At 46.6% G+C, this 25,180-nt stretch overlaps 1 protein-coding gene across 3 annotated transcripts; it reads right to left on the reverse strand.

Moving 5' to 3' along the window:
* Positions 1-25,022, reverse strand: CHFR (checkpoint with forkhead and ring finger domains). Of its 3 annotated transcripts, none has more exons than XM_083373205.1 (18): positions 24,847-25,022; positions 22,848-23,001; positions 22,555-22,654; positions 20,708-20,817; positions 18,163-18,222; positions 17,833-18,045; positions 17,010-17,219; positions 16,501-16,654; positions 13,931-14,085; positions 11,935-12,097; positions 10,088-10,230; positions 7,909-8,028; positions 7,351-7,434; positions 6,949-7,019; positions 6,665-6,752; positions 5,490-5,597; positions 4,435-4,507; positions 1-3,234 (listed from the first exon to the last, which is right to left on the reverse strand). In XM_083373205.1, the coding sequence occupies exons 2-18, from the start codon at positions 22,987-22,989 to the stop codon at positions 3,192-3,194; spliced, it is 2,037 nt and encodes a 678-aa protein (XP_083229331.1). In that variant the 5' UTR covers positions 22,990-23,001; positions 24,847-25,022; the 3' UTR covers positions 1-3,191. The 3 variants fall into 3 exon arrangements, with proteins under 3 accessions (XP_083229331.1, XP_083229329.1, XP_083229330.1); XM_083373203.1 differs by having other exon boundaries at positions 17,827-18,045; XM_083373204.1 differs by lacking the exon at positions 24,847-25,022 and having other exon boundaries at positions 17,827-18,045; positions 22,848-23,246.
* Positions 25,023-25,180: the final 158 nt, after the last annotated feature.

Genomic DNA, 25,180 nt, shown 5'->3' on the forward strand with positions numbered 1-25,180 from the left:
TCCGACATTGTGCATTTTAATATTTTCCAAAGGTAAATCATGAACCCCAAGGCCAACAGGTTATCGGAATTCTTCCCCCGTTCCCAAGCCACCGTCTCGCGTACAAAGGAAATAAAAAGCGGAAACAAATTTTTGAAAGACCCAACCGTCCACCCTAAGTGTGGAGTGAAAACTCTTTTTAAGTCCCCCTGGAAGACACTTGTATGATTGGAAGGAAAGAAGGGGTAAATTTAGCTGGGGGAAAACAAACCGCTTTTTTAAATTCTTCTATTTACATTTGGGCGGGCTACGGAGAGCCCTGGCAATGGAGGGGGATGCCAACGGAGAGAAAACAAATTCTCTTCTCTCTTCTTTTTCTGTTTGCAAGGGGAAAAGCCACCTGACCACACCACCTGGCCTATCCCACAAACTAACCTGGGAGAAACTGACATGGCTCTGGACGGTTTTTCAGCCCCCTTCGTTTCTCCATTCCCTGAGACAGGAAAACGCAGCCGTTGCGGCAACAGCTCCACGTGAACTTTGATGACTGCAAGGTCTCATTTTTTTTGTGTAATTCTCCTGTAGCCAGCCTGGAAGTCTCAAGAGACAGAGAGGTTATCTAATAGTCCTCTTCATGGCTTGTGAATACAAGGAGCCACGGTTACATGGGTTGTTTTATTTTTACTGAAACAGGCTCATGATTAGACCCAGTAAGCAGGGGGTCTCCAAACCTGGCAATTTTAAGACTTGTGGACTTCAACTCCCAGAATTCCCCAGCATGGGGAAATCGAAACCCACAAGTCTTAAAAGTTGTCAAGGTTGGAGACCCCTGCGGTGTAGGATAACGTCGGAAGCTCTATATTTTTCCAAGTGGGGAGCGAAAGGCTGAAGTCTGCAAAGAGAAGACAAACCATTTTTGCCAACCATCTTTAACATAAACGATAAAAGGCATTAAATCCTGGTGGGGCCTGTGGCTTTCTCTTTGGACCCCTCCCCAGTTAGCTCTTGAAGACCCATCTCTGAAAGATTACTATTTCAGTACATAAAAATATAATGTTAGGTTGGGTTCGTTTTTACGCATTGTGCCCAGCACAGTATTCGGTTAAATCCCTTTAATTTTGAGGGCATAGACAAGGAGCCCGTAATTTTAATGGTTTGGAATCAGGCCACTATTACTATAAAGTTGTGTTTCTTAACCTGGGCAACTTTTAAGATCTTAAAAGTTGCCGAGGTTGAGAAACGCTGCTGGAAAGGAAGACGAGATCCTGGCTATGGAACCAGTAGATATATAGATGCAAATGTTTTAAGCAATGGGAAGACTGTACGAAAAAAGGGGTTCAGTGTAGCCTGCCCCAATCCGATGCCTTCGGTAAGTTTTGAGATCGCAAACTTACAAATCGATTAGCCGTCCCTGCCGTGGTTAAACCATCTCGGGATTCTGGTACCTGGAACTCCAGCACGTCTGAAGGGCGCCAGGTTGGAAAAGATCCATTTTGGATACCGTTATGGCTGAATTTAAGCAACGTGGGGAGTTAACAGAAAAGGGGAAGAAAAAAAAAGGCTCAGCCATCTTTCTCCAGTCTTCCTAAGGGCTCTCGTCTTAAAATCTGCCCAACGACGGAGGCCGCAGAACTGTGTGCCAGCCCTAAATTTTCAAAAGCCATTCTGGTTATGTAAGGTATCCATTGTCTGTTAATTCGTTCTTGTTGATGGTCAAGAGAATAGCTTTAAAAAATTAAGTGAGGGAGAGAGGTCACTCCGACGTGATAAAAAAAAAAAAAGCATTATGGACATATGCAGGGACACATTCTCCCGTCTACCGTTCTCCAAAACTAATGGTGCTGCTCAATTTTAGGGACAAAAAACAAACAAAAACAAACCCAGTTCAGGATTGAGAGATCCCTTGAGAGATCTGGATAAAAGCTGGCAATATCAATGACCTAGGCTGAGCAACAGTATTGAAAAGTCTTCAACATCCGTTGGATTATGCCAACTTCCCTTCCACCATGAGGCCTTCTTTATCGTGAGGGGATATTTTTTTTAAAAAAACCAAAATTCTAGCGGAATTTGACTAGTAAGAGGGGGGGGGGGGAAATGCATAGTTGTTTTCAAGCATAACTCCCAACTGCTAAGAACAGGGTGTGTGTGTGTGGGTGGGTGTGTGTGACTTTCTTGTGGAGCCAGAAGAAAGATGGCGGCAGAGGTGAAATTCAGTTCGAGATAGCACCAGTCCGAATCCTAGAATTTAGCAGGGGAAAAAGAAAACAAGAAGGGAAGGGAAAGGAAGGAAAAAAGATTGAATAAAAAGGGGGAAAAAGAAAAAGAGGATGAAACAACTGGATCTTTCCTATCAAAAAGAAGCAAGGTCAACGGCACCAGTTGGCGAGCAGCACTTAAGAAATACGCGTGGAGTGTGACGAGAAAGAACAAGACACTCTTAAGGTGGCGTTTCTCAACCTCGGCCGTTTTTTAGAAGGGTGGAACTTCAACTCCCAGAGTCCCTCAGCCAACATGGCTGGCTGGGGAAGTCTGGGAATTGTAGTCCTCGGGTTATTGTGCCCAAGGCTGAGAAACGGTAAGTGGCCAGTGCTTGGTATTGGATAGACCTTGGTCAACCCGGCTGTGATCTTTGACCCAGGAGCCAAGACGTTGAGGCCATAAATTCAGGCAAGATGTTGTGTTGCTCCAAGAAATTGACAAGACGCATGGCACAGCCCAACTAGGAACCAAGGTGGTGTTTCTCTCCCGCCGTCCTTTGCTCTGCGGTGCCTTCTCACCTTCTCCGCAAGGCCTCACTTCCTTCCACAATCAACGCATTCACGGAGAATTGTTCCATTGCTACCTTTCAGCCTCCTTCGGCAAGTCCTTAAATTCCTACAGTAGCTCAAACTCAGGAAGAAAAAACAGGGGCAGATGCAAGCTTCTTGCTTTCAAAACACAACCAGTTTAAAAAAAAAAGCCGAGGAGAACACAGGATGGCAGAAAAAAAAAGACAAAATAATAATCGTTAAGAAAAGAAAAAAAAACAAACCCACGGTATCACATCAGAGTATCTGATGTAAAAAGTTGCCAATCCCCCTTTTTTTTTTGCAGGAACAACCAAGCAAAAACTGTAGAGTTGGCGCTTCTGGCTTTAATTTTCCCCTCCTTCGTTGCAGGTTACAAGCACGGAGACCAGTTAAACGCCACGGGGGGGCAGGGGGGGGTCCTTCTCAGTTTTTGAACCGTGTTTGTTCACAGATGTGATTAAACTTCCTGAAATTAAAAACCCCAGAAGGGAAAGTTACTATTTTTTGAACGTCACATGAAAGCGATTTTCAACCAAGGAAAGCAGCTCGGCCTCCTAATTAATACCCGCGGGGCCTCCAAACATTTGGCACCTCTTAATTCGTCTCTTCGATTCTAGACCCATTCTGAGCTCAGAATACTTCTGCTAAGACGGGAACAGCTGAAAATACTTTGCATACCGCTACCAGCAATACAGAGCTTAATAAATAAAGCCTGCCCAATGAAACAGCCAGGGCAGTCTGCCAAGAACTGCCAATCAATTTGATTGATAGATTTGCTAGATGGATGATATAGAGATAGACAGATAGATGATATAGATATATAGAGATAGAGATGGATACATTAGATTGAGATAGATTAAATAGATAGATGATATAGATTAAATAGATAGATGATAGACACAGATATATAGATTAGATTGAGATAGATTAAATAGACAGACAGACGGATAGACAGAGATAGATAGATAGATAGATAGATAGATAGATAGATAGATAGATAGAGAGGATAGACATAGAGACAGACAGACACGATAGACAGATAGATATAGACAGATAGATAGGATATAGATAGATAGGATATAGATAGATAGATAGATAGATAGATAGATAGATAGATAGATAGACGGATAGATAGATAGATAGATGGTCAGATGGACGGATAGGCAGAGAGAGAGAGAGATGATAGACAGATAGACAAATAGAAAGATAGGATAGACAGACAGACAGACAGACAGAGGTAGACAGATAGGATAGACAGGATAGACAGATAGACATAGATATAGACAGATATAGATATAGACATAGAAATAGATAGATAGATATGACAGATACGATAAATAGATAGATAGATAGATAGATAGATAGATAGAGATAGATAGATAGATAGATAGATAGATAGATAGATAGATAGATAGATAGATAGATAGATAGGATAGACAGACAGATATAAATGACATAGATAGATGAATGAATGACATAGACAGACAAAGCTTCACTCCAGGCCATTCTAATTAATAAATTTGATAGATAAAATCTATTGATTTGAGCTGGATAAACAGATTGGCAACAGAATTTCATTCACCCCAGGAGAGAAAATACATCTCTTTTGCCTCCGCCATCTACAAACCGGTCTGCAAACTCGGAGCTTGAAAAGAGGATCACTCACATGGCATGGTGAGCTTTCACCTGAGTCCGACAGTTGCGACCCCAGTAACAATCGGGACGGGATGTGACAGCGGCTGCAAGACAAAAGCCACTCAGAGTTCATGCACGGCCTGAGACGGATCGAAAGCTCAGGGGGGATTTGATCTTTGGTGGAGCTGTGATAAGGCAAAATAATCTCTGAGGCCCGGATTTTAACACAGAAGATTCTCAAAAGGAATATCAAACTGAAAGCAGAGACTTTTCTTTTAGGACTAATGGACAAGGAACTTGGGGAAAAAAACAAATCTGGAACCTTGTTATGGGATATGTTGACCGCAGTGAGAATTCTGCATGTGCAAAAATGGAAAGTTGTATTACAACCATTGGTTTAGCACAGGGGTAGGCAACTCTCTTACGACTTGTGGACTTCAACTCCCAGAATTCCTGAGCCAGCTGTGCTGGCTCAGGAATTCTGGGAGTTGAAGTCCACGAGTCATAAAAGGGCCAAGGTTGCCTACCCCTGGTTTAGCAGTTCAAATTAAAATTAAATTAAATTAAAAATTAAAACTTTGAAAAGTTAAAAAATTAAATCGCTGCCCAGAGCCCATCTCCTCTATATGGAGATGGGCGGTCAGGAACTTTGCTATACAAATAAAATCAAAAAACGGCATCGAAAAAAGGGACTGGCAAGCGGTCCTCGCATTTATGACCGTCGTAACATCCCCACGGTCGCACGATCAAAATTCCAATCTTGACTTTGTGACCGCGGGGAAATGTGCCGAGAGGGTCGTAAAGGGTTGAGGGTTGTTTGCAAACCGCTTTTGCGCAGCCGTTAACTTTGTACGTCGAGGACTACCTGTATTATGAAATTGAATTTTTTTATTTTTTTTATTTTAAAAAAATAATAATTTAAAAGCTGGGGAAATTTGGTAGGAGGTGCTGAGTTTGGAGAAATATTGCTCTGCCCTCTGACTCCTTTCTACAACTTGTTTCAATATTTTTTTCTTTCTCGGCGGGGGAAGCAGGAAGTCAAGGCTGCATCGCTCTGCCAGGGCCTGGATTGTTCGCCTCTCGTACCTGGCAATTCCACAGAAGGAATATTTTGCCTGTACTGGTAAGCGAGTTCTCGGAAAGTCCGCAGGCCGCAAAAATAACAGAGCACCGTTTCTCCCGCGATTCGGTAATCTGAAAGAGAAAATTGGGGTGGTGGGTTACGAAGAGAATATCCCTTTGAAGGATGAACCCCCTCAGAAGGAATTGGGGAGGTGGCTGATCTCCCTCTGGTGAGAACAGGGCTCAGGATGTGTGTCCTCGTGAGCTTGCAAATATCTGAATACAGAATAAGAGTTAGAAGGAGCCTTGGAGGTCTTCTAGTCCAACCCCTGCTCAAGCAGGAGACCTAATACCAATTTAGACAAATGGCTGTCCGGTCTCTTCTTACAAGCCTCTAGTGATGGGAGCACCCACAACTTCTGGAGGCAGGTTGTTCCACTGATTAATTGTTCTTACTATCAGGAAGTTTCTCCTTAGTTCTAGGTTGCTTCTCTCCTTGAGTAGTTTCCATCCGTTGCTTCTTGTCCTACCTACTGGTGCTTTGGAGCATAGTTAGACCCCCTCTTCTTTGTGGCAGCCCCTCAAATATTGGAACACTGCTATCATGTCTCCCCTAGTCCTTTTTCATTAGTCTAGACCGGCGCGATCTAAAGACGTATCTTTTTGAACAAGCTGGCCTGGCCTGATGGGAGGGGGTTGGGTTTTTATTACTTTTAAATGCGTTTTAATCTATTTAAGAGTTCTGGGCACTTGTTTAATCTTTTTTAATTTTTGTATTCTGTCTTTTTAACATGTATTGCCCTGTTCACCACCCTGAGTCCTTCAGGAGAAGGGCGGTATACAAATAAAATTCATAATAATAATAATAATAATAATAATAATAATAATAATAATAATAATAATAATAATAATAATAATAATAATAATAATAATATAATACCCAGTTCCTGCAACCAGTCTTCATAGGTTTTGAGCCTCCAGTCCCCTAATTGTCTTTATTGCTCTTCTCGGCCCTCTTTCTAGAGTCTCGACGTCTTTTTTTTTTATATCGTAGCAACCAAAACTGGACGCCATATTCCAAGTGTGGTCTTACCAAGGCATTACAAAGCGGTGTTTAACACTTGGAGTAAACAGAAGCAGAATCCAGGGGGAAAAAAAAAAGTCTCAGGAATATGTGATTGGAGGGGATCAACATTTACCTGGTAAAATAAACGCTCCATTTTGAAGAGCTTGGAGGCTTTCGTTCAGCATGTCTTTCCATGTCAACCCCCTAGATTGCAAGTAATCCTAGAAGAGAAGACGCGTAGAATTAAAAACATTCAGAAGAGCCTCAAGCAGGGATTTGAAGCTCCTTGGGAAAGTGTGAGAACGAAAGCGACAGTTCCTGAAACACAGAGCGGAGTCCAGACGTTCTTACAAAATAGGCTGATCTCAAAAAAAAAAAAAAAAAAAAAAGAGAGAACTTTTGGGAAACTGACCGTACCTTTAGAATATCTGATTCGTAGTTATTGCCATTAAGAACACCGTCTAAACACTTGTCACCGAGATTGAGTTCTGTTTAAAAAAAAGAAGCGAAAATAAAGGACGTTATTACTGCTCCGAAGAGGCTGCAAAGTATTCCCCAAATTAGGCAGGGCCTCTTGGGACTGAGCTGCGGTTTCCCAAAGCAGATGCCGCTGTTATATTACCCTACATTAAGGCACAGGGATTCTATTTACGTCATTTAACCAAGTTTTATTTACGGAAAAGCCTTACTCCTGGAAGCCAACTGCCTCTTGGAGGAGACAGGCTCGACCCCGAGAAGAGACAGAATACGAAGAAGCATCAGCAGAGGATGGTTGTTTGCAAGGGGGAAAGACAGGATGATTGCAAAACAGGATCATACCGCAGAATGGGGCTAAACAGCCAAAGCAGGACACACGGACACAACCCCAGTACAGATGACAGAAAGACTGCAGACAAATGGTACCTGTGAATATGGAAAGGAAAAAATATATAGATCGATCACTGGCTCAGTTTTCTGCCAAAGAAAACAGTGGATTGGAAAAAAAAACCCTTCCGTCATCCAAATTTCATGCCTAAGGCAGGACTAGAACTCCCAGTCTCCTGGTGATTGGCCCAAAGTCACCCAGCCAGTTTTCATGCCTAGGGCAGGACTGGAACTCACTTTCTCCTGGTGGGTGGCCCAAAGTCACCCAGCTGGCTTTTATGGCTAAGGCGGGACTAGAACTCAGCATCCCTAGCTTTCTAGCTTGGTGCCTTAACCACTAGACCTGGCTCTAACTCAAGATCTGACCACAGATGGAGTAGAAGCAGACGAAAAGGCTTCTATGAAGTTGGGTTGACCAGCCGTGACGGTGTTCAAGACATCTGCTTCTCCTTCAACTCCGTTTTTGGTCAGGCTGGAAGGCCCACGCGTTTCCCCAGTGACGTTCTGGCTTACACTGCTGTGGGGCGATGTTCTGGTTCTGTTCCCGTTCCGCCCTACGGTCCGGCATGGGCTGGAAACAGCAAGTGCAGAAGATGTGGCTTCCTTGAGCTGGGCAGACATATTCCTGGACTGCTGCATGAGGAGAAACGACCAAGAAGAGGTTGTGCAAAACAGGTCACCTTGCAGGAAAATTTCTCAGAAGCTTCACAAGAGGCCAAAGTGGCTGATATGCGCCCACCCGCCCTCAGGAGCGCTAAAGGCTGGAACTCAAGGACTCATCTAAGAGCAGAAGGCCAGAGGGTCCAAGTAGGACAACCGAAGAAGCGAGGCAAGCGGCCTACAGATCATATTTGGCTATTGATTTACACTTTAGACCAGGGGGTCTCCAACCTTGGCAACTTTAAGATTGGTGGACATCAACTCCCAGAATTCCTCAGCCAGCTCCCAGAATTCTGTGAATTCAAGTCCACAAGTCTCACAAGGTTGGGGGACCTCTGCTTTAGACCCCAAAAGATCCTAAGCACTGTACACATCAGCTGTCCACCTTCAGCTCGAATATTCAAATAAAGTCCAGGATTACTTCCGTTGCTGAAAAACCTACTGGTTTATTGGATACACAGCATGATATAGGCGAAGGAAAACTAACTCTAAATTCCCAAGGCCTCCAACTATGTCATATACCAATGACATTCCCAGCCCAGCCTCTCAGATGTCCACGTAGCTCATGTGAACCAATTCTCTTTCTTTTGTGAGAACCGTCTGCTATCTTCTTCACACCTGCCAGAATGCCCTTGAAAAGTTTCCAGTGTCTCAGCAAACTGGAAAAGTTTCCTTTCTCCAACTAACCCAGACAAAAACATCATTTCCCCTCCCCCCACCCTTTACTCTAATGGCAAGATAAAAACAAAGAGGTACGTAGCTACCAAATTTTCACTCTTGACATCAGCTCGTTTAATGTATTCCTCAGTGCATTTTAAAAAGTCTCCCCTGAAAGATCAAGTCAAGTTTCTATCTGTACTTCCTTTTCATCCAGGACAAGGTCTGGAGTATTGTTAGGGGAGAAGGTCCCAAAACTACCTCCAAGTCATCCATCCTCAACCAGAATTCAACTTGCCACGTATTCCAACTGCACGTGTTCTGCTAGAGCAGGGGGTCTTCAAACTTGGCACTTTTTATGACTTGTGGACTTCAACTCCAAGAATTCCTCAGCCAGGCAAGGCTGGCTGAGGAATTCTGGGAGTTGAAGCCCACAAGTCATAAAAAGAGCCGAGTCTGAAGACCCCAGCGCTAGAGATAAGTTCCCTGATGATGGGCGCGCAAGTTTGGAAGGATAAAAATTTCATCCTGGTGACAGACTCCGTTTGGATACTGCAAGTTGTCTCCCCAGAAGACCCCAAAGAGGTTCTTGATGCCACTGGATGCATTTCTTCCCTGAATTATTGGCCCACATGAAGGAGAGGGAAAGACCTGGAAACTAGGGACCTCCAACCCTTTCCCAAAACGCATTGGCCTCCAGAACAGTGCTTCTCAACCTGGGCAGTTTGAAAGTGACTGGTCTTCAAAGCCCAGATGAGGACTGAGGAATTCTGGGAGTTGAAGTCCTCATATCTTCAAGCTGCTCAGGTTGAGAAAGACTGTTCGAGGAGGAGAAGCAACCTGGAACTAAGGAGAAACTTCCCAACAGTGAGGACAATTAACCAGTGGAACAGCTTTGCCTTCACACGTTGTGGTGGCTCCATCACTGGCTCTTTTTAAGAAGACACTGGACAGTCAACTTGTCCGAAATGGTGTAGGGTCTCCTGATTGAGCTGGGGGTTGGACTAGACGACCTCCAAGGTCCCTCCCAGCTCTATTCAGATTGACTGACTTAACTTCAGATCCAGCCACTGACAGATGCTAAACTACTTGCCTTACTGTTGCAAAAAGCTCATCTCCATTCTCTACTTCAAGTGACCGTTTCCAGTAAGGATTGTGCGCAGCACTGGAGCGCACCAGTGCGCACCAGCATACCGCAATATCAGAAATATCACATAAAGGCAGAATAAACAGGACAGGGCCCGCCCACCCACATCTGACTGAGGCACACAAGTAGAAAAACCAGGAGTTTCAGCTGAAGGCAAGATCTTGATGTGCTTATGATAGGTACAAGGCCTTTCCACCTGACCTTTCCCGCCCCAGAAGATGCTCTGACCTGTTGGGAAGTTGGAAGATGTTGATGGGGAATCTCCAGGGACCTGCCCAAGTTCTGTTTTTCCTTCCTGGTCTGCAGAGGTTAGAGGTGGGATGGTTTGCCGACGATAACCGGGACATTGCCGGCATAAAACATATGGCTGACTGCAAAGAAGGAGAGTCATGTTCGTGAAACTGACAAGGTCATTGCCACAAACTAAGTTCTGATCCAGCCAAACAGACACTTTCAAGCCTAACTGGTTCAGCAGGGGCACTAAAACAGACAACTTGACAATTAACCAGTGGAACTCCTTGCCTCCAGAAGTTGTGGATGCTCCATCGCTGGAGGTTTTTAAGAAGAGATTGGACAAGCCTTGGTCTGAAATGGGTTAGGGTCTCCCACTTGAGCAGGGGGTTGGACTAGAAGACCTCCAAGGTCCCTTCCATCTGTGTGATTCTATTAACCTCAACTTGCAATTGTCATGGTAGGTCCTCCCGGTCTGGCAACTTTACAAGGTCGTCCTTGACTTACAACCGGTCGTTAGGAGACCGTTCAAAGGCACGAAGGATCTCCTCAGGGTTATGTACGACCCAGATTTGAAGTTGCAATGTCACCGGGTCAGAATGTGGGCAGTTGGCATCCCGGATGTATTTATGACGCTTGCAGAATCTGGGGATCACGTGATCGCCATTCACAAACCCGCCCAGCCGGCTTTAGTACAAGCAAAGTCAATTGGGGAAGCCGGATTTGCATAGCAATTGTGGCTAAGAAGACGGTAAAATCGAGTGCTGTTCCCTTAACCCAGGGCTCTTCAAACTTGGCCGACGACTTGGGGACTTCAACTCCCAGAATGCCTCAGCCGGCGTGCCTTTTGTGACTTGTGGACTTCAACTCCCAGAATGCCTCAGCCGGCGTGACTTGTGGACTTCAACTCCCAGAATGCCTCAGCCGGCGTGCCTTTTGTGACTTGTGGACTTCAACTCCCCGAATTCCTTAGCCAGTGTGCCTGACTGAGGAATTCTGGGAGTTGAAGTCCACAAGTCATCAAAGGGCCAGGTTTGAAGAGCCCTAAATTAACCTCCGCCTTGCTTAGCAATGGGAATCCTGGCCTCCACTGAGGATTACCTCTCCGTCTGTAAACTTTTTAAGGAAGTGATTAAGACCATGCAAACAGAGCTGGACAATCCAGTAATTCTTGAATTGGGACTCTAATTTTCCTATTTTTTAAAAAAATCTCTCTTCCGAGATCCCAAGCCACTCCCCGAGACTGCGAACTGCAGAACTTTGATTCCAATCGGACACCGACTCATCAAAACTGACCCGCCATCATTTTCTCAGTCAACTTTCAGTAAATACAGGTAAGTCCTCGACATACGACTAGAACGGAGCCTCAGATTTCTGCAGCTAAAGCGAGACAGTCGCTAAGTGGGTTTTGCCCCACTTTACGACCTGTCTTGCCACAGTTGCTAAGGGAACCGCTGCAGTTCTTAAGTCAGCAACCACGGCGGCGAAGTGAACCTGGCTTTCCTTGTTGAGGTTGCTTGTCGGAAGGTCGCAAAAGGGGATCAGAAAAAGGATCACCAGTGTTGACGATGTGATCCTGGGGGACACTGCAACGGCCATCAATACGAGTGGGCGGCCGAGCGTCTGAAATCCGATCACGTGACCGTGGCGATGCGGCAACGGTGGTTAAGTGTGGAAAAAACAAGTCCCTTCCTTTCAGCTCCGTCGTAACTTTGAACGCTCACTAAATGAACCATCAGAAGTCAAGGATTACCTGTGCTGGTTTTATGAATATTGTTTACGGATTTGACAGCATCAGCCTGGTTGTAAGAGAACCCGCCGAGCCTTAATTTACAGCTTTTTACCTAATATCAGAGGATTCGCTGTCCACATCCGACAGATCCAGCAGATCTTCAGAACTTCCTTCTTCGTCCGAAAAGGATCTGCGCACTTTTGGCTGAAGCATGTCTTGAGTGATTTTGTTCCGGGCATCCATACTTCGAATATCTTCTTCATTACGGCACTTATCTATCAAGATAAGAAAAGGATTTCTACACCACGATGTAAAAAAGATGTTGAGACTCTAGAAAGGGTACAGAGAAGAGCAACCAAGATGATTAGGGGGCTGGAGGCTAAAACATATAGGGAATGGTTGCTGGAATTGGGTATGTGTAGTTTAACGAAGAGAAGGATGAGGGGTGACATGATAGCAGTGTTCCAATATCTCAGGGGCTGCCCCAAAGAAGAGGGAGTCAAGCTATTCTCCAAAGCTCCAGAAGGCAGGACAAGAAGCAATGGATGGAAACTAACCAAGGAGAGAAGCAACCTGGAACTAAGGAGAAACTTCCTGACAGTGAGAACAATTAACCGGTGGAACGACTTGCCTCCAGAAGCTGTGAATGCTCCAACACTGGAGGTTTTTAAGAAGAGACTGGACAGCCATTTGCCTGAAATGGTATAGGGTTTCCTGCCTGAGCAGGGGGTTGGACTAGATGACCTCTAAGGTCCCTTCCAACTTTATATTAAAATGTAAATGTAAAATGTTACGGCAAAGAGAACGGCGACACGGAAGAGTCCCTCAGTCCCAAAGGTGCTTTTTCAAAAGGGCAACTGGACTTGAAGAACTTTCGCTTCTCGCCCAAGAAGCTTCTTCAGTTCTGACTGAAAGCGAAGAAGAATCGAAGGTGCTTCTTGGAGGAGAAGCGAAAACGTCTTCAGGGAAAAACAAAGTCCAGTCATCTATGGAAAAAGTGCTTTTGGGACAGCCACGATCTGGACGGCTGAACATCTCCACAGATAACTGTTGCTTAGCTTCTCAACGGCACTTCCTCGGGATTAAGTCCCAAAGGAGCTCAGGACTTCAATAGGTTTGAAAAGGTAGAGTGAACAAACTGATTCCTGACTGGTCCTCACACTTATGACTGTCGCACACACTTATGACCTCAGGGTCGCACAGATTTACGACCTCACGGTCACAAGATCAAAATGTGGGTGCTCGGTAAGCCACATGCGTTTAAGATGCTTGCGATGTCCTTAGGCTCAGGAGAACACAGTTTGTGCCTTTCCCAACAAAGCCAACAGGGGAAGGAGCCAGATTGGCTTAACAATCACTGCAATTTGCTTAACAACCATGGGTCCCGCATTTGGGCACAACGACGTTGCCTCTTCTTAGCAACAGAAATTCTGTACTTCATTTGCTGGCATTCTTGCCAATGGTTCCTGCTTTCACCTTAACAAATCTTGTTAAAGAAAACTCGGGGGGAAAATTACTTTTAATTCAGGCAGCTATCAAGAGCCTAAGGGATGCGGTGGCTCAGTGGGTTAGGATGCTGAGCCTGTCGATCAGAAGGTCGGCAGTTTGGCGGGTCGAATCCCGAGTGCCGCATAACAGAGTGAGCGCCTGTTACTCATCCCAGCTTCTGCCAACCTAGCAGTTCGAAAGCACGTAAAAATGCAAGTAGAAAAATAGGGACCGCTACAGTGGGAAGGTAACAGCGTTCCGTGCGCCTTTGGCGTCTAGTCATGCCGGCCACGTGACCATGGAGACGTCCTCGGACAAGCGCTGGCTCTTCGGCTTTGAAACGGAGATGAGCAGCGGCCCTAGAGTCGGAAACGACTAGCACGCGTGTGCGGGGGAACCTTTACCTTTACCTTTATCAAGAGCCTAATTGTACATACCCAATTTTCCTTTTTTTTAAAAAAAAAAACCCTCTCTCCAGGGTGCAAAACACTGGATTCGTGGTCCATCCATGCATACATCACCCTCCATCCATGCCATGTTAAATTGTAACAGTGAAAAAAAAAGAACTCTACTGTTGTAATGACAAGAATGCTGGCGGAGAGTCCACGCTCCTCACGTGCCTGGGTGCTGGATGAGATACGCTTCGACCAAGTTGTTCAAAATATGATTTTTACAGATCCGTTCCACTGGACACCGACACGTCGGACAGAGAGACGAACGCTCCATCCATCCCGAGTAGCAAGCGGCACAGAAAGTATGCATACAGGGCTGCAAACTGAAGACAGGAAGATGGGGGAGGGGGAGAAAAAAACAAGATGAGAGAAGGAATCGAAGTGGGACGTGATTGGCCAACAGTCTAAACCTTGAGAGATAGGAAGAAAATGCACGGCTTCGGGTGCAAGTCTTCCTTCCGTCTCCCAAGGTCAGGGGTTAGGCAACCTTGGCTCTTGGATGACTCGTGGACTTCAACTCCCAGAATTCCTGAGTTTTTTTTCCCCATGCTGGAATTCTGGGAGTTGAAGTCCACGCGTCATCCAAGAGCCAAGGTTGCCTACCCTTGCCCAAGATCATCCCCGTACACCTTCAAAATAAATCATCTGTATTTTAAAATTCAAAAAACAAACAACACAGTACTAGGCTGCATTTAACAGAGAAATAGAATCGAGATCACGTGAAGTGTTAATCTCCACTTTACAAGGCCTTGGCAAGGCCACGCTTGGAATACAGCATCCAGTTTTGGTCACCACGATGTAAAAAAGGTGTTGAGACTCTGGAAAGAGTGCAGAGAAGAGCAATAACGATAATCAGAACGGTTGCTGGAATTGGGTATGTCTAGTTTGATGAAGAGAAGGACGAGGTGGGACATGATAGCAGGATTCCAATATTTGAGGGGCTATCAGAAAGAAGAGGGAGTCAAGCTATTCTCCAAAGCGCCCAAAAGCAAGACAAGAAGCAACGGATGGAAACTCATCAAGGAGAGAAGCAACCTGGAACTAACTGACAGTTAGAACAATTAACCAGTGGAACCACCTGCCTCCAGAAGCGGTGAATGCTCCAACACTGGAAGTTTTTAAGAAAGAGACTGGACAGCCATTTGTCTGAAATGGTATAGGGTTTCCTGCCTGAGCAGGGAGTCGGACTAGATGATCTCCAAGGCCCCTTCCAACTTTATTATTATTGTTGTTGTTGTCATTAAATCAAGTTATTTTTAAAAAAAAATCTGGGAAGTTGGTACTCACTGGTGAATCATGTGTTAATCATGTCATGGCCATGTACAGTGGACTGTATGTTTAATTTTCACAACCGAAATATGGGCATGATTGAGGAGGACTGGAGCCTCCTTCATCTTGTTCCTACCCATCTGAACTGGAGGCACCTTGGTCCAACACTTTAACCGCTACACCACCCTGGCTCTCGCTGGACAGCCATTTGTCTGAAATGGTATAGGGTTTCCTGCCTGAGCAGGGGGTTGGACTAGATGACCTCCAAGGTCCCTTCCAACTACTTCTTCTTCTTCTTCTTCTTCTTCTTCTTCTTCTTCTTCTTCTTCTTCTTCTTCTTCTTCTTCTTCTTCTTCTTCTTATTATTATTATTATTATTATTATTATTATTATTATTATTATTATTATTATTATTATGCTGATGTATAGCTTGGTGGTCCACCAGGAATGACCACTGCATTCTCTGCTGAAATTGTCCACTGATTGGCTGAGCCAGAAGACCTGCTTCAGAAGGTTCCATGGCTCATGCACAGAACTGATGCAACAAGGGAGAAGAGCGACGAAGTAGCCACACACCAAAGGAGAATTGGAATAGATGGGTGGAAAAGTGGAGCTTGGGAAAAAAAAAGTCTCTACAGAAAGTGAGGTGAGAAAGCTAGAACCTAAGGGAGCTAGATGTTCTGGACCTCTAGCCCAAATGAAGAAAGAGGTGGGCAACTGCTGGTAGGTTGGCAGCCCTTAAGGAGAAGAAAGAGTCAAAACAAAACATGTGTGCCAATTTTAAGCTTTGATCAGAAGTTTGGGAATTTGTGGCATTCCAAATATGCCTGGGCTACTCTTTCTAGCAGTCTTCTTCACTCAGCCTTCTTCTTACAGACTCTGTGACCTGTGGTTAAGCAACATTCAGAAGTCACAGGTTGCTCTGCTTTAGTCCTCAGCACCCAGCATTTGGCTTCCTGAGTTCTATGGTCACTTAGGTGATTGAGGAAACCTGACAGGTCCCTCCTAAGAAACATGTTCCACTTCTTGAGTTGAATCAGGTCAACGCTTCTTGAGTTGAATCAACTCGACGCTTCTTGAGTTGAATCAGGTCAATGCTTCTTGAGCTGAATCAACTCAATGCTTCTTGAATTGAATCAGGTCAACGCTTCTTGAGTTGAATCAACTCAATGCTTCTTGAGTTGACTCAACATTTGGCTCTTGGGCTTTAAGGCAAAATAGAGGCAGGAGGGCAACTTTGTTTACTCTCAATCACATTCAATGGCTACAAAGGTGAGGTATAACCAAGGTTCTCAACTGTTCTCCTGACAAAGTCTACTTCTCTTTGAAGTCCTACTGGGGAGAAAATGAGCTAGTTCAGCCCTTTCCCTCCATGTAACCACCTTCTTTATGTTTTCCACCTGACACACCTTCTCCAGAGGACCACCAGCTCATATGCACTACTCTCTTCTCTGTCCATCCACCTATACCTGACACAGTCATGAAGAAGTTCCTGGCAGATGATGCAGCTCAGGCTTTCTCCCATTTTGTCGGGCTTCATGGTTGCCGATTTGGCATCACCGGGGTCTCTCATTGCTTGTCCATCTGGGGTGGCCGCCTGAAGGGCAGAGCTGGCTTCACCATCTGCAAGAGAGGTTCTTATGTCACATCGGGGAAGGCATGCAGAGGAAATACAGCATGGAACCCACCACATTGTTGCTCAACAATCAAAGAGCAAGGCTCTTCAAACTTGCCCTTTTATGACTTGTGGACTTCAACTTCCAGAATTCCTCAGCCAGCCAGAATTCTGGGAGTTGAAGTCCACAAGTCATAAAAGGGCCAGGTTTGAAGGAGGTTGGACTAGAAGACCTCCAAGATCCCTTCCAGCCCTATGATTCTATGTTCCAGGTTCTAAGGGCTGTGATCTTAGCTGCTGGTAAGAAGGTATCAAATCCCTCATTGCAGAACACACACAAAAAAAACTTGGTCATATACCAACCTCTTCTGATTTTCTTCCTGACAGGTTGGGATGAATCTTTTCCTTCCCTCCCTGAAAGCTGGAACATGGACGTTTTCTCTGTGTCCTTCAAAGAAGCGTTGGATGTTTCTGTATTTACAAGAGGCTGCCTGAGTTGAAGCAATGGCTCTGGTCCCGATGGTACCACTTTGAGCAAAGCAGGTGCAAAAATCAAGGTGCAAGGTTGGGATCCTGTAATGATGGAAAGAATGATGACCGTGGTCTTCAAACTTGGCCCTTTTATAACTTGTGGACTTCAACTCCCAGAATTCCTCAGCCAGCGTGCACGCTGGCTGAGGAATTCCGGGAGTTGAAGTCACAAGTCATAAAAGGGCCAAGTGTGAAGACCCCTGTTCTAGAACATAGCACAAGATTCAAGGTAGAGCAATCTTGCAGAGGTGAGATGCAAATGATGACCGTGGTAAGGCAGGGGTCTTCAAACTTGGCCCTTTTATGACTTGAGCACTTCAACTCCCAGAATTCCTTAGCCCTGGTGGTAAAGGGATCTTTGGACACAACCAAAAGACTCTGGAGCAGGCGTCTCCAAAATTTGGCACCTTTTAAGGCTTGTGGATTTCAACTCCCAGAATTCCCCAATCAGCATGGCTGGTTGAGGAATCCTGGGAGTTGAAGTCCACACGTCTGAAAAGTTCTCAAGTTTGGAGACGTCTGCTCTGGAGGAACAGTTCCCTTTCTCTACTTCCTGAGCCAATCTTTGCCTGTTCATCCCCTTCCTCCTCCAGCAATACTGTGTTCATCCTTCAAAAGATGATTCAGCCTTGGGACAAAGTGATTGCACCTTTACCAACTGTTGAGGGCTTCGCCTTCTCAGTGGGTACGGACTCAGTGGGAGAGGTAGGAACAATTTCAAAGAGGTTTGACGTCGAAGTGGATGGCTGTGGTTCTTGATAGCTTGGCTGAGAAGCTGGTGGTGGGGATGCTATTGAGGTCCCATCACTGCTCTCTCTGGTGCTTGAGGTGTCTTTGGTTGTGTGGCATCCACTGTCAACCTTGGCTTCTGGAGAGGGAGAGAGGGACAGTGTGACCTCAATAAGGCCAGGAGAGCTGGGAAGAGCTGAAGTGTTTCACAGTAGGTCCATGACTCAACTCTTCCATGCTATTAGTCTCTACTCACCTCCTGGATCATTAGCTCCATCCTTTTTGGGGTGCAAAGATTCATACAGGTATGCAACGTCTGAAAGAAGAGAAAGATGGTTGAACTCAGTAGACCAAAGCAAGGTGGCCCTCCTTATAGGTTGTGGCTGCTCCAACACTGGAGGTTTTTAAGAAGAGATTGGACAACCATTGGTCTGAAATGGTATAGGGTTTCCTGCCTGAACAGGGAGTTGGACTAGAAGACCTCAAAGGTCCCTTCCAACTCTGTTAGTCCGTTATAAACACTTACCAACCAAAGAGCCAGATGAATAAGTTTGATCATCCCAGTAAGCCCAATAACACCTTCATCTCAGCACCCCAAATCTATGAAGGTCCCACAATCAGCACTGATCATCTAGTGTTGAGTGGTAACCAAGAACTTGGTCAACTGTCAAGAGTTCATGTTGAGCCAACATGGGTCCAGAGTCAAAGCAAGGTTGGATAAATTGATACTCTCCTAGACACTTGACTATGAGCCAGCCGTGTGCAGCAGCCGCCAAAAAAGCTAATACCATCCTGGGTTGTATAAACAGAGGCATAGAATCAAGATCACGTGATTTATCAGTACCGCTTTATAAAACCCTAGTAAGGCCACACCTGGAATGCTGCAGCCAATTTTGGTCACCACGTCACAAAAAAGATGTTGAGAGTTTGGAAAAAAATCAGAGAAGTGCAACTGAGATGATCAAAAGGCTGGAGACTAAAACATACGAAGAACGGCTGCGGGACTTGGGTTTGGCCAGTCTAAAGAAAAGAAGAAATAGGGGAGACATGATAGCAGTGTTCCAGTATTTGAGGGGCTGCCACAAGGCAGAGTGGGTTATGTTATTCTCCAAAGCACCAGAGGGAAGGATGAGAAACAATGGTTGGAAACTGATCAAAGAGAGAAGCAACCTGGAATTAAGGAGAAACTTCCTGACAGTGAGGACAATCAACCAGTGGAACAGCTTGCCACCAGAAATCGTGGGGGCTGCGTCACTGGAGATTTTTAAGAAGAGACCTAGACAATCACCTTTCTGAGATGGTGTAGGTTCTTGAGCAGGGGACCTCCAAGGTCACTTGCAATTCTATTCTATTCTATTCTATTCTATTCTATTCTATTCTATTCTATTCTATTCTATTCTATTCTATTCTATTCTATTCTATTCTATTCTATTCTACTCTTTCCATATTCTATTCTATTCTATTCTATTCTATTCTATTCTATTCTATTCTATTCTATTCTATTCTATTCTATTCTACTCTACTCTACTCTACTCTACTCTACTCTGTTATTCTTTTCTACTCTATTCTATCACTTTGGACTCCAACTCCCATTGACCACATTAACTGGGGCTAAGAGGAGTCAGTCAACGCCCAGAGCGCTGCATCCCCTAAATAGGAGCTCTGCTACTTTGCCACTACCTTTTTTGTACACTAGAAAAAGGGAAGTGGAATTTCAGTAAAAGCCAGGAGCCCTTCAAGTGATCTCGGATCAGTTGCTCAACCCCACGCTCAGAACTCCATATTGAGCTACATCTGGTTGCTTAATCTGAGCGGTCTTTTTTTTTTTTTAAAAAATCTTTATTCAAGAAAAATTAAAATAAAAAATGCCAATTTCTTTTTTAAAAAACCCACAGCAAAGACACTAAAAAGAAAAAAGCTGCCTTAAAAATAAAAGATAATTAAACGTAACATCCTCCCTTGTTCGATGCTGATTAATATAATAGAACAATGTTAGTTTTCCACCCCTTGAGAAACAGGCCAAAAGAATTTTAAACTACTAAGCCACCAAACCTGTTTACAAATTGTCATCTCTACAGTTTTCAGCTGTTTTTGAGGAACCTGGTCAGTGGTGAATGGCTATCAGGCACCACTGCATTCATTATTCAAAGACTAAACTCGAAGCAACAAAGATGATTCAGGGACTGGAGGATAAAACATATAAGGAACGGTTGCAGGAATTGGGTATGTCTAATTTAATGAAATGGAGATGAGCACCGGCCCCTAGAGTTGGAAACAACTAGCACGCATATGCGGGGAAACCTTTACCTTTACTAATTTAATGAAGAGGACAACATGATAGCAGTGTTCCAATATCTCAGGGGCTGCCCCAAAGAAGATGGGGTCAAACTATTCTCCAAAGCGCCCGAAGGCAGGACAAGAAGCAACACATGGAAACTAATCAAGGAGAGAAGCAACCTGGAATTAAGGAGAAACTTCCTGACAGTTAGAACAATTAACCAGTGGAACAACCTGCCTCCAGAAGTGATGAATGCTCCAACACTGGAGGCTTTTTAAGAAGAGATTGGACAGCCATTTGTCTGAAATGGGATAGGCTTTCCTGCCTGAACAGGGGGCCGGACTAGATGACCTCCAAGGTCCCTTCCAACTTTATTATTATTATTACCTGTGTCTCAGAGAACGACAGCAGCTGCAGCCCAAAAGGTTAGAGATTTCACCTTTGAAAAGGCGGTTCTGACTCCCCCACCCCTTCCCCTTATTATACAGAGCTATTAAGGGGGATGGAAAAAAGAATCTCTTACTGTTTTCTGGCTCATATTTTCTGTAAACAACATAAATCACATCGCCGGTTTGTAAAGGGCAGGTCTGTTTCTTCACCACTTTCTGTTTATTAATCACTGTTCCGTTTGTGCTGCAGAGGGAGGTAAGAAACACAGGTGGGATTAAGGCCATCACTCTCCTTTTCTACCCCTAGGTCAGCGGTAGGCAACCTTGGCTCTTTGATGACTCGTGGACTTCAACTCCCAGAATTCCTGAGCGAGCACAGGGAAAACTTTGGCCCCCTTCATGACTCGTGGACTTCAACTCCCAGAATTCCTGAGCCAGCATGAGGGAAACTATGGCCCCTTCATGACTCGTGGACTTCAACTCCCAGAATTCCTGAGCCAGCATGAGGGAAACTATGGCCCCTTCATGACTTGTGGACTTCAACTCCCAGAATTCCTGAGCCAGCACAGGGAAAACTATGGCCCCTTCATGACTCGTGGACTTCAACTCCCAGAATTCCTGAGCCAGCACAGGGAAAACTTTGGCCCCCTTCATGACTTGTGGACTTGGGCAACTCCCAGAATTCCTGAGCCAGCATGAGGGAAACTATGGCCCCTTCATGACTCGTGGACTTCAACTCCCAGAATTCCTGAGCCAGCATGAGGGAAACTATGGCCCCTTCATGACTCGTGGACTTCAACTCCCAGAATTCCTGAGCCAGCATGAGGGAAACTATGGCCCCTTCATGACTTGTGGACTTCAACTCCCAGAATTCCTGAGCCAGCACAGGGAAAACTATGGCCCCTTCATGACTCGTGGACTTCAACTCCCAGAATTCCTGAGCCAGCACAGGGAAAACTTTGGCCCCCTTCATGACTTGTGGACTTCAACTCCCAGAATTCCTCAGCCAACATGGCTGGCTCAGGAATTCTGGGAGTTGAAGTCCACGAGTCATCAAAGAGCCAAGGTTGCCTACCCCTGCCCTAAGTTAATGCCACTCCATGTTCAACTTACAAGAGTTCATTTAGTGACGGTTCGAAATTACAACGGCACCGAAGTAAGTGACTTCGGACCGTTTCCCCACCCTTGCGACCACTGCAGCGTCCCCATGGTCACATGATCAAAATTCACACGCGTGGCAATTGGCTCATATTTTTGACACTTGCCGCATCTGTGTGTGTGTGTGTGTGTGTGTGTGTGTTTGTGTGTGTGTCATGTGGTCCCCTTTTTTTGCGACCTTCCAACAAGCAAAGTCAATGAGGGAAGCCAGACTCGCTTTATAACCCTGTTGCTAACTTAACGGCAGGATTCCCTCTTAACGACCGTAGCAAGAGAGGTCACAAAATGGGGCACAGCATCGCTTAACAAGTGACTCGCTTAATAGCAGGAACGTTGAGACCGACCGTGGTCGTAAGTCCGAGGACTGCCAGCGTGAACGCAAAGGAAGATCATCCAACCCAGCTCATTTGAGCTCCGGATGGCGCCCGACCTTCGTTCCTTCCGACGCGATCTGAAGACCTACTTGTTCGAACAAGCCGGCCTGGCTTGATGGATGATGGGTTTAGATTTTAATATTGTTTTAATGTATTTTAATTCATTGTTCTTAGTTTCTGGGCACTTGTTTAATCTCTTTTAATGTTTGTATTCTTGTATTTTTATATGTTTGCCCTGTTCACCGCCCTGAGTCCATCGGGAGAAGGGCGGTATACAAATAAAATTATTATTATTATTATTATTATTATTATTATTATTATTATTATTATTATTATTATTATTATTATTATTATTATTATTATTATTATTTCCAAAGAAGAATCGAGCCCTCTCAAACAGACTGAAGAAACATTTGTTTTCACCCGCAGAACCACAGTAAAAGGCTGACCTGGTATCCTGTAGCAAAGCCTGGCCAGATTTTTCATCCACGGTTATTTTACAGTGATAGCCGGACACCAATTTATTGCCAGGGAAAGATAAGTCACAACCTTGGGGAGAGAGAGAGGGGGAGAAAGAAATGAGCATTGCTAAATTTGCTAATTTCACCCGAACACCCAGCGAAGCCTCCTGCCATTTCTCCCCAGTGCCACCAGTACCTTGCGCTTAATTTCAAAGCCGCCTCTCCTCCGAGAAGGGCTGCAGGTTTTGCGGCTGCAAGACGAGGGTTTGGGGGCACCGTACCTTTCTTCCGCCCAATGGTCCACTCTTTTTTCAGCAACAAGACGTGGGGCTCGGCTTGTTCCACCCCCAAGCGGATCAGCTTCCCCCAAGGTTGAGGCTTTCCGAGGGGTTGTATCCGCCCTCCGAGCTCCATGCGCTCCATCTGGACTTACATCTGCAAAAGGAGGGGAGAAGATACACACCCTTTTCTGGGAAAAGAAACGGCCTTGCAAGGATGCAGTTGAAAGAGGCTCCTTCTCGATATTCCTCAGCTGCACTGGCTCTTCCCCATCCCTTTGCACACTCGTCCCCCTCTTTGGTCACGCTCACGCACACACACAGACACGAATGTTTGAGGAAAAGACTTAGCAAGGATCCAGCCAAGCAGGCGCCATCTCCATATTCCTCAGCTGCAGTGGTTCATCCCCCCTCCCTTTGCACACCCATCTTCCCTCCTCCCTTCGCATAGTCGTGCCCCTCCCCTTTCACACCTGTCTCCCCTCCTCCCTTTGCACACCCATCTCCTTTGCACACCCATCTCCCTTCCTCCCCTTTCACACCCCTCCCCTCCTCCCTTTGCACACCCATCTCCCTTCCTCCCTTTGCACACCCATCTCCCTTCCTCCCTTTGCACACCCATCTCCTTTGCACACCCATCTCCCTTCCTCCCCTTTCACACCCCTCCCCTCCTCCCTTTGCACACCCATCTCCCTTCCTCCCTTTGCACACCCATCTCCCTTCCTCCCTTTGCACACCCATCTCCTTTGCACACCCATCTCCCTTCCTCCCCTTTCACACCCCTCCCCTCCTCCCTTTGCACACCCATCTCCCTTCCTCCCTTTGCACACCCATCTCCCTTCCTCCCCTTTCACACCCCTCCCCTCCTCCCTTTGCACACCCATCTCCCTTCCTCCCTTTGCACACCCATCTCCCTTCCTCCCCTTTCACACCCCTCCCTTCCTCCCTTACACACCTGTCTCCCCTCCTCCCTTTGCAAAGCCATCCTCCTCCTCTTTGCACACATACATCTCCCCTCCTCTTTGCACAGCCGTCCCCCTCCTCTTTGCACGCCCTCCCTTTGCACACCTGTCTCCCCCCCTTTACACACCCATCTCCCCTCCTCCCTTTCCATAGTCGTGCCCCTCCCCTTTGCACGCCCTCCCTTTGCACGCCCCCTCCTCCCTTTGCACACCCAACTCCCTTCCTCCCTTTGCACACCCGTCTCCCCTCCTCCCTTCGCATAGTCGTGCCCCTCCCCTTTCACACCTGTCTCCCCTCCTCCCTTTGCACACCTGTCTCCCCTCCTCCCTTTACACACCCATCTCCCCTCCTCCCTTTGCACACCCATCTCCTTTGCACACCCATCTCCTTTGCACACCCATCTCCCTTCCTCCCCTTTCACACCCCTCCCCTCCTCCCTTTGCACACCCGTCTCCCCTCCTCCCATTGCACACCTGTCTCCCCTCCTCCCTTTGCACACCCGTCTCCCCTCCTCCCTTTGCACACCCATCTCCTTTGCACACCCATCTCCCCTCCTCCCCTTTCACACCCCTCCCCTCCTCCCTTACACACCCGTCTCCCCTCCTCCCTTTGCACACCTGTCTCCCCTCCTCCCTTTGCACACCCGTCTCCCTTCCTCCCTTTGCACACCCATCTCCTTTGCACACCCATCTCCCCTCCTCCCCTTTCACACCCCTCCCCTCCTCCCTTACACACCCGTCTCCCCTCCTCCCTTTGCACACCTGTCTCCCCTCCTCCCTTTGCACACCCGTCTCCCTTCCTCCCTTTGCACACCCATCTCCTTTGCACACCCACCTCCCCTCCTCCCTTTGCACGCCCTCCCAGCCACCTGAACTGCCTTTTGCACCCCAGCTCGACCACCTCTTTCCAGGCAGGGGCTGGCCGCCCCCTCCCCAAGACCCTTTCCAGTCCCTTCCGGGGGGGGCTCTGCTCCTCCCTCGCCCCTCCCCAGCCGGGCCTCCCTGACCCGCGAGCCCCTGCGGGCTGTGCATGCTGGGACCTGTAGTCCTGCCCCCACAGGGAAGGGGGCCGCCCGGTCGGAGCCTCCCCGCGGCGCCCTCCGCCTTGGAAGCGCGGCCCAAGGAGCCCCGCCGCTCACGCCCCGCTCCGGCCGGCCGGGAAGCCGCCGCCGCCGCCGCTGTCAACAGCCCTGCTCAGCCCTCAGCTGATCCGGAGGGGCGGGGCCTCGGCGCTGATTGGCCGGCGGGGCTGCGTGGCGGCGCGGGGGCGGGGAAAGGAAGCGGCGGCGGACGTGCGCGAGGAGGCGGCGGCTAGAACGTCCCGCGGGAGCCATAGAGGGGACGCTAGAGCGGCGTTCTTGGGGCAAAGGCACG

Source organism: Vipera ursinii (genome assembly GCF_947247035.1).
Source record: "Vipera ursinii genome assembly, chromosome: 14".
NCBI lineage: Eukaryota > Metazoa > Chordata > Lepidosauria > Squamata > Viperidae > Vipera > Vipera ursinii.

Coding starts and splice junctions, on each gene's coding strand:
- CHFR (XM_083373203.1), bottom strand. CDS start 22,989: ATGGAGCGCATGGAGCTCGGAGGGCGGATACAACCCCTCGGAAAGCCT. Junction 20,818..22,554: donor GCTTTGCTACAGGATACCAG/GTCAGCCTTTTA, acceptor CTCCCTCTGCAG/CACAAACGGAACAGTGATTA. Junction 8,029..10,087: donor ATCTTCCAACTTCCCAACAG/GTCAGAGCATCT, acceptor CTCCTCATGCAG/CAGTCCAGGAATATGTCTGC.